Raw genomic sequence first — 13,527 nt, 5'->3', positions numbered from 1 at the left:
AAAGCAGCTAAAAATTATATTATACGCAATCAGATTTAAGAATTCAGCAGCTTGTTGTATAACCATATATTAATACATACCCCCACTCATTGGTGTATGTGAATACCCTAGGAGAGCAGTAGTTTCTGAAATACCCAAATCTTGTGTCAACAACTATGGCAAGGTTAAAGTCACAGAGAACATAATCGTAAGTTTGATGTGAACAATAATGATTTGTGAAAAAAATAGTTTTTTGCTGATTAGATAACTGCATGAACAGGTGTGCAGGTATTTCTAATAAAGTGAACAGTGAGTATGTTTAGGGATCCTCAATAGCTTAATCCATCATATTTTAATTATTTAAAAATAATTCTGTAGTAACTGAATATTAACCTCTGGAGGGTCCCGCACTGACATTCTGCAGTAGTAGAGATGAGAAGAGAAGTTAAAGGGCTCCCATAAGCTGGGCTCAAATGAGAGCTAATCGCTTTACAAAAGCATGGAGCTGTTTAAAGGTTTACTTTGCGCTGCACTTAACTGGTGATGTTGATGGGACATGACGTGTCGTGCACAGGGCAGTGGAGAGGCTGTGTGTTCTGGGAGACTGCCGCTCGCCACAGAGCCTCACGCTTCCCTGCCGCTGAGTGATCCAGAGAAGCAAAACTGCAGGTTGAGAGCAGTTATACTGCGGATAATGACAATATAGGAATAAATGTAATGTTTTATTTGTTTTCAAAGTGTTATTTGATTATTACAGTGGAAATATGAGAATATTTGTATTTATTTGACAAACCTCATGGCTATTGTTGTTTTATGTTAAAAGTGTGCTCATTTAATGATTAGGAAATGATGGATATTTTGAGCATGCACAAATTACAGTTGAAAATATGTTTTATGATTAAATCTTCCATTAAATTGGATTAACTGATTTAGGCTTTTAAAGATTAAATCAGTCGCGCAATCTTAAAAAATGCATTGATAGTGATACAGTATGTCTCAAAAATAAATAAGGCAGCTTTCTTGTATCTGTTTCGCAAGACTATAAACATAGCTTCAAAGCAGATTATGATTCATAGCAATATAATTATGATTAAATGGATTAAATTATTTCCACTGCTAATGCTTTACCAATTCTAATACACTAGCGTGACCACTAGTGTTGTTTGCTAGCACACAACGATGTGAACGAAGCCTTTTGTCTGAAATTTTTTTTCTTTCACGTTTAATGCTATGGTTTAACCCGTGCATCCCACAGTATGGGTAATACAACTAAACTCTTTCTCTCTCTCAACAGTCACAGTAAGGATGCTGGTGATGGGAAGTGCCAGAATGACTTGAATCTGACTTCTGAAGCGATTTCGCTGCCTGCAGCAGGCAACTATGAGTTTGCCATCCAGAAGCTCCAGCAACAGAAACTGCAGTCTAGAAAGCGACTAGACCAAAGTCACTCTCAACATCAAGTTAGTGATGAAATTTACTTCAATAGCTAATTAAATTCATAATAATTATCGAGCTGTATACTGTAGTTATGCTGTGTGTGTTTGAAATGATTATTGTGCTAACTAAGCAGCTTTATTTGTTCAATTTTTGTATTTAAGCCTTTTTGTTTCTTATTTTTACAGTGAATTAAAGCAGGACTGCTGTGTTTATTTAGATATGACATTTGTCTTTATGTCTGCTTGCCTGCCTTTCTTTATGTCTTTTTTGGCACAGCTTCAGGACTGTGTGCGCAAAACCTTCTAAAATTACTCAAGTGAAGAAATCAGGCTCACATTTTTGATCACCTTAGGCTGAACAACGGTTGAATATATGCAGGTTCAAACAGTTTAGTGTGTTTGGATTCCATTCTCAATTCCACTTATAAACATCACTGAGCTGCATGAACCAAGCCTTGCAGTAGATAAATGGTGCTTTGTGTGTGTGGCTGTGTGTATGGGTGTGTAAGAGAGAAAATGAGAATGTGTGCACTTAGTGCGTCTTAGTGAGTCATAGCAGTATCAGTGAACCAATTTAATTCTGCTTTTGGGTCTCTTTTGGTCTGTTTGGCCAGACACTTACTCACTGAAACCACAATCATTAGCTGTGTAAGATATTCTCCAGCAAGAAAAAATAGTCTCATTCTCTGTATTTGCTTAGTTCGGTTCATTCACTAACCTCTAACTGATTGCGTCTTGCAGGTGGTTTTGATCTAACATATAAATCTTTTAACAATTTTCGTTTAGTTAAAAGACCATTTTCCCCACCTCCAGCCTTCTTATGACATGGCTTAAAAAAATCTGTTTAGACACCTTCTGTGTGTCTTGGAAGACAAAGTATTACTAATTTTATCTAGTTTGAATAATATCAGTTAGTTTAAAGTCCTCCAATATAAGTATTTTAAACTAATTTTTTAAAAATATCAAATAAATGATTAACAATGAAATATTGTTCTAGGTTACAGTTTTACTTAGTTCTACGATATGATGAACTCTGTTTTAGTGGCCTTTTTTTTAAACATTTCATTCTATTTTTGTACAGTATAATAGGACAAAAATTGTAAATTGGGATAAGGGCGCCTGCCAGAAGCTGCGAATGAAAATGAAGTGAGAAGTAAATTTTTGCATTTTTGTCATACTTATAGCCCTTTATATTTTCAATACAAAATTTTAAAAAGTGTTTTTGATAGGCCAGAATAAAGTATTGTTGAAAAGGTGCGTTAAAAATCCAATGTATATGCATTGATTTAGTAACTGAAAATTACTTTAAATAATGAAAATTCTTCTAAAGAAGTAAATACTGTACCAAGGATAGACTAAGATAAAAATAGTTTGCTTCTAGTTTGTATTTAAAAAGTTAATAAACTAGCATTTGTATCGTAATGTAACTCAAACAGTCAAGAGGCAATGTAAGACCAGGGCCAGGGGTAGCTCAGTGGTTAACACTAGGACTACCAGAGAGGGGCCATTTGGCCCTATCCCCCTAGCTCTACCAGAGAGGGGCCATTTGGCCCGGTTGTTTTTACCTAATATCTCTAATTACAAGTGAACAGTTGCCTTTGTTCTGTAAATGTGGCAATTACTTACTTAATTACTTACTTAAATGAATGGGAGTCAATTGTCGGTGATTAAGTTGTTAGTTTAAAACCAAGGGGCCATTTGGCCTACCTCTGGTAGGGCTGGAGGGGTCAGGAAAAACTTGGTAGTTCTTAAGGCATTGGACTATGGTTCGGAAAATCCCAGGTTTAAACCCCACAACCACCACTGGAACAAGTTGCCACTGTACGCAAGGCCCTTAACCCTCAACTGCTCAGATGTGTAATGAGATAAAAATGTAAGTCGCTCTGGATAAGAGCGTCTGCCAAATGCCCAAATGTAAATGTAAGAAAAAAATATTTTCCCCCAGGTGAACAGTGACCGATGCTCAGTGATAACTGCTCAGTGATAACAGTGAGCCTGTTCAAATACAGTTAAGAGAAGTTTTCGGGTTGGGTGGTACTGCTTCAGATCAGTGAGATGAGATCTGGCTAAAAGTACTCTGACACTTGACCATCACACCCATATGTGGGAGTTTCCAAAATTGTTGGAAGATTAGAAGCACACAATTATCTTTATATTTAGCAATATGATTTTTACCTTTACTGGAACTAGGAGACATAAACATGTTTTAGAAAAATAATGCCCCCATGCTCTTCAGCGAGGTCCATGAAGTGATGGTAGAGATTGGTTAAGGGATGGTAGAGATTGGGTGGTCTGCACAGAGCCCTGACCTTAACATCATTAAACACATTTGGAATGAACTGGAACTCCACCCAGGTCTCCCTATACAACACCAGCGTTCTTGTGGATGAATAGGTGAATCCCCACAGCCATGCTCCAAAATCTAGTGGAAAGCCTTTCTTTAAGACTGCACATGTATCTGGGATTGAATCAGGTATCAACATTCCATTGGTCATATAGTGTAGGTTGACACTAAACAGGACTGGTAAGATTTAAGTGTAACCAGTGTAAGATTTAATCTTATCTTAAATAAAATTAGGTTATAGAGGCATGCTGCTACTGTATGTTCTGCTGGCAATCAATGCAATGAGTAGCTTCTTATTTTCTAAACAACCATGTCAGTAGGCAGATCCTGTGGTCATGGGTCTTTTCTCTGTTTCAGAAGGATCAAATGTTTGGCCTTCTTCAAGCAAAGAATACAGCAAGGAAGATTGCTGAAATTACTCAAATTCGGTTAATAACTGTAAAATGCTTTATTAAAACCAGGAATACAGAAATGTGGTCCGAAAAACATCCCGAATGAGAGTGATCGGAAATCACTTAAACACTTAGTGAAATCTTATTGTAATATAATTGTAACAGTAGAACTCTTATAGCTATGTTTGTTAGTGAAAGTAAAAGCATTTCCACATACACAATGCAAAGAGAACTCAAGGGATTGGGTCTAAACAGCTGTGTAGCCTTAAGAAAACCACTTATTACTGAGGCTAATTGAAAAAAAAACTGCTTCAAATTGCCACAGAGCATAAATAATGGACTGTAGAGCATTGGGAAAAGGTCTTGTGGTCTGATGAGTTCAGATCTACAGTACTTAGTTCGAGATTGATGGGCACCCAGGGTAAGAAGAGAGGCAGAAGTATTGAACCCATCATGACTAGTGCCTACCCTACAAGCATGTTGGGGCAGTTGCTTCTGTTGGTCAGATCTATGTTTAGCCACGTTATGTGTCCAAAAACTGAGGACAGCTTATAACCTGAATATACTAAATGACCAGGTTTTTCCATCAATAGATTTTTTTTGCACTTGCATATTCCAAGATTATTTGGGTTTAAATTTTCTGTCCTCTGAAAAGCATGAGACATCATTTTCACACATGGATTATCCACTACAGTCAATACCTTAACCTCAATGAGAATCTTTTGGATGTGCTGGAGAAGAATTTACGCAGCGGTCTGACAACATTAATCCATGGTCTTGAGAAGAAATTAATTCAACTCTGTATTTAAATAAATGTTGTGGTATTACATAAACCTATCGAAACAATACCACATCTGTAATCAAAACAAAAGATAGTCTAATTAAATATTAGTGTGTGGCCAAACAGTATATAATAAATAGAACATGTTATGTCTTGTGCAAGTGGTCAGAAGCTCATGGGGCAAACAGTGGCCGCTGGTTAACATGCAATCATAAACTGCCTGGCCAAAAAGTTGTGATTTCAAAAGGGTCAAATTATTGGGCTGCATCTAAGCAAAGCAAACAGCTAAAGAGTTTTGAAATTACTGTAACTGGGCACATTATCAAAACCTGGAAGGAAAAGTGCTAACTTTGTTGAAGAAATGTGGAAAAATCACAAATAGAGATTAAAGGGGTCATCCAGTCCCATTTTTCATTAAATGTTAATATGATTCTTTAGGGTCCTAATGAAAGGTTTGTAATATACTTTAATTAAAAATTCTTAATGGTTATGTAAAAAAACACTTCTTTTACCTGGTAAAAACTAGCTCTGTTCTCAGCAACCTGTTTCAGTACATGCTCCTTTAAATGCTTATAATCTCTGCTGAGTGTCTTCACAACACACATGGGGTATAACCACGGGAGTGTAGTCCAGTGCGGGCAATGCTTTGTGGGTAATGCAGTCCAAAGCATTGCCCACAAAGCAGTGCGGGCAATGCTTTCAAAGTGCGAAAATGTGAGATAAGCTGGAATATAGAGCCTGAGCCTGTTTTCTTAAGTAGTTTTTGGTTTGATTTATGTACAGAACCCACCCGGAAGTTTGTAATATTGCCTGACAACGCAGAAATTAAAAGAATGGACATGCATCGACCCGTTTGTCTTTCTCATCACTGCTTGGTCATGAACTAATGGGCTGTTATGCTGCCGCGAGCAACGACAAAAAAAAAGCGGAGAAGCTTACTGAGAGAGATGCGAACGCGATATGTTTACATGACTTCTTAAACATTGACAGACACCGTTATAAACCATCTAGCGTTACAAAGGTAAGCATAATACTGTGTAGCTTTCCGACTACGTACACAGTTTGCAACTAGACAATCACCTTAATGCATTGTTTATTATAAACGTGCGATTAGGAATTATAAAGAGATGGATGTACATAGAGAAGATGACATAACCATGTTCTATGAGAGTGTAAGTTAACTCAGACTCCTCATTCATCATGATTATTAGAAAAGGCGATCTGCAAAGATTCATAGAAAAAGAAATTACACTCACCGAGCCTGGTGAAGATGAAACAAGAACACGAAGCGTTAGTACAGATCCATTTTTCAGGAGCAGCTTCCTAGCGAAACCTGCTTTATATTGACTCACGTTTAAAAAGCAGTCTGGTAAAAAATGGTTACCGCAAACATGAACGCACTTAGGTAGATCGGCGGAGATGTTAGCTTCAAAAACAAAATTCAACCACTGCATCCTCAAAGGCTCAGATGTCGGTAGTGAATGACGACTGCTGTGTTCGCTATTACACCCAACAACTGTACACCACACTCGCTTAGGCGACATTTTGCTCTAGCATCGAAAAACAATGGCCGACAGCTTCTTCTCACTCAGGGCAGGTCTTTGCTAAAACACCAGTGTCAATCAACTATAGTAGGAGTGGCCTCTGTCGGTGTGGCATCACATTGCCAGGCATTTGAGATTGGCCTGATTTCAAAAGAGGCATCTTATTTTAATAAATGAAAAGAAAATCACTGGGCGGTTCCTTATCATTGTAGAGTGGTTGTGTACGCACTCTCCTAACACACATTTCAGTTCAAACAGCTTGAAAAAGTGCATGTAGGACCGTATGACCCCTTTAAACACTTGGTGAAATTACGTGTTAAATAATCAACAGTAAAAACCACAGCTGTGAATAATATTAAAAGTATGAGCAATTTCAAACGCATAAAGGGATGGAAACTTGCAGGATTGGGACCAAACATCTCTATAGCCATAAGAAAACCCCTTTGTTGGTCCGGCTTGTCAGAAAAAAGGCTTAAATTTATTGTGGAGCATAAACATTTAATTATGTGTATGTGGTCTGATGAATTGAGATTGAACCTATACCAGAGCAATGGGCGCATCAGGGTAAGAAGAGAGACATGAAAGGATGTACCCATCATGCATAGTGACCACTGTACAAGCTAGTGGGGTCAGTGGGGTCCTTCGGTTGTTCAGGTCTAGGATCAGCAACCATATGTGGCATTAATAAGTCAGCTGATATGACCAGCGTATCACATCAATGGCTCAGGCATATTCCAAGGCTTAAAATGTGAAAGAGAGATTCTGGGAATATGAGGAATCACTTTTACATATAAACGGGCCACCAAATTGTGTGCTGTAGTCAGAAAGTTTGTTTTTTTAGGCCAGGCAGTGCAAGAGGCATGTTTAGCGCATCATCTCCAGTAAACGTTTAATTCTGGTCAGCTTTGCTGTGGTTTGAATCACTCTTAGTTAATTTTCTCGGAAATGGAATCAACTAGTTTCTTTAGAAAATTTAGCAGGCAGGTACAAACAAAAATAATAACTGCAGGAATGGGTGGGATTGGTTAGAATTCCTTTGGGGGAAAACAATCATGCACACATTTTAAATTTAAACCAGGCAAAAACTTGTCTGTGGAACCCAACTGTGTTTTTTAAGTCTTTCCATTCCACATAGTAAATAGTGTCAAACACTGCATGCATGTTGAACATTACCAAAAACGAAAACATTCACATCACGTCACATCACTGGCCACTCTATCCAGTGCTGATTCTGTACTGTGATGTTTCAGAAATCTCACATACACAACATTAGTTAAAACCCGAAGACGTAGACATTTTTATTGCACATAATTGACACTGCTATAGTATCACTAGGAAAAATTTATTGTACAGGGTACAACTTCTAACTACTTCCATTTTAAATTGCATTGTATATAATTAAATAACACTCTTATTTGCATGCATGTATTGAAAAGAAAAACAACCATGATAACATAGTTTCATAGCTATTAAGACAGAAAAGTAACATAATTACTAACAAGAGGTCGTGAGTTTTAGTGTCATGAAGTATATTTTGTATTGCATATAGCACTTCAGTCATATGATTTAAACTGTTTTTTTATTAAAAATTATAAGTTGCTTTTGTTGCTTTTTTAAGTTCTTTCTTGATGTACTAACTGCTCTCTAACAGGGTTTCAGATTACTGCATTGAACTGCTTTACTTGACTGAGGGTGTGGTTTCAAAGGAGACCACTAACTCTTGGATAAGGGTTTGTGTATTATGTATTGTAAATATTTAAGTTTTTTTTTTGGAAGAAGCGTTATTGCATAAAACCTTTTTACTTTTTTGTAAAAACATTTTTTATAAACATTATTATGAACTTCTTTATTAATTAGTTTACTTTAGACAAAGCGTTTTCTTATTCATTAAATTTTATTCAATAAATTTAAAGAGGCACACAATGATGGGTGTCTTAGGACAAAAGAATGTATCTGTTTCAGTGAAAATTTAAATGGAATTTTTTTTAGGGGGCACTAGCGCCTTGCCATGCCATGGGTCTGTGTGCATGGAGTTCATGTAGGTTCTCACTATTCATGGTGGGTTTCCTTCGGGTGCTCTGGTTTCCTCCTACAGTCCAAAGACATGCAGATTAGGCGTTCCCAAATTGCCCGTACCGGTGAATGAGCATATCAATGTGTGCGAGCCTTACGATGGATTGGCACCCCATCCAGGGTGTACCCTTCCTTAATCCATAAGTCTCAGGGGATAGGCTACAGGCTCCCTGCGACCTTATATACAGGATAAAGTGGTATAGGTATTTCTTACCGGATCAAAATGTATACCAGCCAGATTTGAAATTAATATGAACATACCGAAAAGGCTTACTGATTATTAATTTACTCCGTTCATGATTCAATTATGTTTTTATCTAGGTAAATATTTCAGGAGTCAATATTCTGAGTTCAATCATGAGTCAGTTGAGTTCCAGTCGAGACGTGAGTCAATCAGTGTGCTCAAGTCTTTTATTTAAGTCCCAAATCTGGGGCAATTGTGTGTTTTTTGTGTTATGTGAATTTCTTTGTCTGGGACCCTGTACAGTATTTGTTAGAGGAACTGAGCCATGTTCAATAGTGTGCTTGGAAAAATTATGTTTTTTTATTTGCTATTCCTTTCTCTGCTCATTTAATTTTAGTTCTTTGCTGTTGAAAGCAGTTGTTAAAGGGCCTTGAATGGTTCTCTGATTATCTACAATTTAAACAAGTTACATTGTGGACTGAAGTGTGTTATTGGGCTGCTCTGCTCCATGTTCCAGTCACTGGCTGCAGACTGCATGGCTCCTGGGATGGCTTGGCCAGCAGCCACCTGGCAACATTAGAAAGGTGCCCTTTCCTGGCCTTTCTCAACAGAAGCATATACCGAGGCCCTCCAACCTCCAAGCTCAGCCCACTCATTCATCAAACCCCAGCAGCCTCAGAACACACTTAATGTCACACTACTGGATGCTTTGAGGATAAACACACACACACTCACACTATGCATAAACAAATGTATATGTCCTCTTGTGGAATCACAAAATCCCACACAGACACTAAATAAACTGTCAGAGTCAGTAACTTGGTTTAAGAAGCCTACATGCAGTCTCACACTATCCTTTCACATCAGTTATAAAATGTTACTGGATGGAAGGAATTTAATGCATTCCCGGTTTAAATCGATGAACAGTAGCCTTGTCGGGATGCAATGTGTTTGCCAAGTCCAACTACCCATTCAAAAGAAATAATTTCTAAACAAGCATAAAATGTGAAGAATTTCTGTGTTTGGTATGTCCGATTATAAAGTATTTAGGGGCTGTTATGATAAGCGGTAACATTTCTTTCTTCTGTGTGGCTCTTGGAATCTGTTCTTATTTGACCTCGTATGACTTGGAGGAAAATTCTGTTTCTAATAAAAGTATAAAAATATGGCAATTTTATTGCAGAGATTCAGAAAACACACTGAAACATGTTCGAACGAATGTTCTATCTTAAAAGGATTGTGCAGACATGCTACAACTAATGCTTAGCCATTAGCAATAAGAGGTGTTTAGAATTTTAAAGTGAATTTCTTAAATTTTAATTTGTTCCTACTTTTTTGTCCTTCAGATGATTTTGTTAACTGTATAGATTAAATTTTTTGTTTACAGGCCATGCTGGATGGACACACACTAGTGCCTGGTGATGCATCCCGGAACCCTGTTCTTTCCACCTGTAGGATTCAGGTTACATCACAATCCAAGACCAGAATGAAGGAGACAGCAAGTCGGGGAAATTCATGCTATTCTGAATCTCTGGTCTCTACACATGACGCTGCCCCTGCTCTGATTCCCAAGCCTCCTAGAAGCACACCCAAAGGCGCGCACACATGCAAAACTGCTACTCAAAGGACCAACCAGTAAGTTCTTACAGTTACGCACAAAGCATTTTCATGGAGCCATATTATCTGTGTAATAAGTTCAGTATCTAAGTCTATGCAGCATTTATGTTTGGTGTATATATATATATATATATATATATATATACCATTATATATTTACACTCAACAAAAATATAAACGCAACACCTTTGTTTCTGCTCCGATTTTTCATGAGATGGGCTTAAAGAGCTTAAATTCATTCCAGATACACAATATTACCATTTCTCTCAAACATTGTTCACAAATCAGTCTAAATGTGTGATAGTGAGCACTTGTGCTTTGCTGAGATAATCCTTCCCACCAGCGTGTACCAGTTCCCACTAATATCCAACAACTTCGCACAGCCATTGAAGAGGAGTGGACCAACATTCCACAGGCCACAATTGACAATCTGATAAACTCTATGCGAAGATGATGTGTTGCACTGCATGAGGCAAATGGTGGTCACACCAGATACTGACCGGTTCTGAGTCCCCAGACCCCCAATAAAGCAAAAAACTGCACATTCCAGGGTGGCCTTTTATTGTGTGCAGTATGAGGTACACCTGTGCACTACTCATGGTAATATTGTGTATCTGAAATGAATTTTAGATCTTTAAGTCCATCTCATGAAAAATCGAAGCAAAAACAAAGGTGTTGCGTTTATATTTTTGTTGAGTGTGTGTGTATATATATATATATATATATGTCATTCAGTATTTCCATATATACCTTAAAAATTTATAAAATAAATAACATTTGCATGTCTGTCAAAAAAAAAAAAATAGTACATGACAGACAGGTTTTCAAATGAAAACAAAAAACCTAATGTATTCTCCTGGGATTTGCATGATAATAGAAAGGCACGAGTATTACAAAGTTACCAGAATAACTCATATTCTCCAGCATGCTCAGTAAAACCTAAGAACTATTTTACTTATAGTACTGTGTAAAAGTCTTGGGCACATACAAAAATATGGCATAAGCAAAAGATGCTTTTAAAAACATTCCTACATAAAAGAAACTTCGATAAAGAGTATACACACACACACATATACATACATATATATATATATATATATATATATATATATATATATATATATATATATATATATATGAGAGAGAGAGAGCATCTCCTAACCGTAGGATATTGTGAAAATGTTTTTTAATATAATCTAAAATGAAACACATTTTCTACATTTATTGCACAGACTATTAAATCTTTTAATCTTTCTTTTGTTTTCATCTAAATTACAGCTTATATCTCATTAAAGTAAATCATTATCTAACCTCAATCAAAAAAAGGATTTACAATAGAGAAGTATCCAGCTTTTGGAAAGTGTGTTTATTTAGGCTGTCAGTACTTTGTTAAGGCTCCTTTGGCACAAATTACTGCATCAGTGTGATATGGCATGGAGGTGATCAGCCCCTGGCACTGCTGAGGCATTATTGAAGATCTGCTGCTTTGATAGCAGTTCTCAGCTTCTCTATATTGTTCGTTCTGGTGTTTCTCATCTTCCCCTTGACTACAGCCCATAGATTCTTTGAGGTTCTGGTCAGGTGAGCTGGGTAGCCAATCAAGCACAGTAATACAATGGTCACCAAACCATTTAGTGGCAGTTTTTCCACTAGGGGCAGGTGCTAAGTTTTGTGGGAAAATAAAATTGGCATCCCCATCAAGCTTGTCAGCAGACAGAAGCATGCTTTAGAATCTCCTGGCAGACAGCTGCATTGACTTTGGATTTGATAAAATGTGGCAGACCAATATCAGCAGATGACATGGCACCCCAAATCAACAAAACTAAATAAAATCACATATAGAACTAGTTAATTTAGTAACCACAACACTAGTCATTTGTTTTTTTAAGACAGCAAGGTTAGCTGTACTGAAAAAGTTCTTTACAGTATCCAGCACAATGATGAAACTCATGAACACTGTCCCTGGAATGAAAGACCAAAACTTACTTCTGATAACCCTAAATTATGCTGTGAGTAGTTTCTTATTTCTTGAACAACCTTGTTAAAAGATGTATCCTATATTGACCATGATATTACTCTGTTACAGAAGGGTAAAATTAATGTCCTGCATAGAGCAAAGGAAACAACAACAAAGGAGATTGCTAAACTTGGGTTAAAATTGGGCTACTAAAATTTTACAGTTAAGAACTGTCCAACGCATTATTAAAACCTGGAAAGATAGTGGGGAAATGAAATTTCCTTTACATTTGTGTAAATGTGGAATCTGGAGAAGAAAAAAAATGACTTATGATCAAAGATCACTATAACGTTTGGTAAAATCAAATTGTAAAAGGTAAAAGCATTTCAATGTGCACAATGAGAAGAGAACTTAAGGAATTGGAACTGTGCAGCCTAAAGAAAACTAGGGAAAATGCTTCAGTTCGTCACAGAACATAAAGAATGGACTGTAGTGCATTGGGAAAAGGTCTTATGGTCTGATGAGTTCAGATTAACTCTGTTCCAGAGTTAACCAGGGTAAGAAGAGAGGTGCATGAAGTAATGCACCCATCAAACCTAGTGCCTTCCCTGTAAGCCTGTGGGGGCAGTGTGATGATCTGGAGTTTTTGTTGGTCAGTTCTAGGTTCAGCAACATTATGTGCCCAAAAAATGAGGCCAGCTAATGACCTGAATATACTGAATGACCAGGTCTTCCTATCAATGGCACAGGCATATTCCAAGATGTGGTTCATGGGATCATGAGACATTATTTTCACACATGGATTGGCCACAGAGTCCAGACCTAAACCCCATTGGAAATCTTTGGGGTGTGCTGGAGAAGGCTATACACAGTGTTCTGACTCTCTCATCCTAAATACAAGATCTTGGATAGAAAGAAATGTGACGCTGGATGAAAATAGATTTTGTGACATTGCATAAGCTAATCGAGGCAGTCCAACAAAATATGATTTAACCTTTTCTCTCTCCCTCTCTCTCTCTTTCCATTTTTAGATTTTATTAACAGGAGATTAATAGCAAAGCAATTTCAATCCCCAAAATGTATTATTATTATTATTTTAAAAATCTATAAGTGGATGGAAAACATGCTTATAGTACAGACAATATGATACTTTGTTTGTAGAACATATATAGTTTTTCCCTCCTGCAGTCTGTTATAATGCACATAGCTGAAAATTTTGT

General features: G+C 37.1%; 1 protein-coding gene across 5 annotated transcripts in view; it reads left to right on the top strand.

Moving 5' to 3' along the window:
• ttll5 (tubulin tyrosine ligase-like family, member 5) overlaps positions 1–13,527 on the top strand; it is a 102,310-nt gene that overhangs the window by 74,620 nt on the left and 14,163 nt on the right. For 4 of the 5 annotated variants that reach the window (XM_053509713.1, XM_053509712.1, XM_053509710.1 and 1 more), the window contains exons 30-31: positions 1,274–1,439; positions 10,121–10,368. In XM_053509713.1, the coding sequence (XP_053365688.1) occupies positions 1,274–1,439; positions 10,121–10,368 (414 nt within the window). Of the gene's footprint in view, positions 1–1,273; positions 1,440–1,601; positions 1,637–10,120; positions 10,369–13,527 lie in introns of those variants that run through there. The other variant, XM_053509714.1, reaches the window with a different exon arrangement.

The sequence above is a fragment of the Clarias gariepinus genome, chromosome 13 (genome assembly GCF_024256425.1).
Source record: "Clarias gariepinus isolate MV-2021 ecotype Netherlands chromosome 13, CGAR_prim_01v2, whole genome shotgun sequence".
In the NCBI taxonomy this organism is placed as follows: Eukaryota; Metazoa; Chordata; class Actinopteri; order Siluriformes; family Clariidae; genus Clarias; species Clarias gariepinus.
The sequence above is the reverse complement of the archived record's forward strand: the minus strand, read 5'-3'. Positions and strand labels throughout refer to the sequence as shown.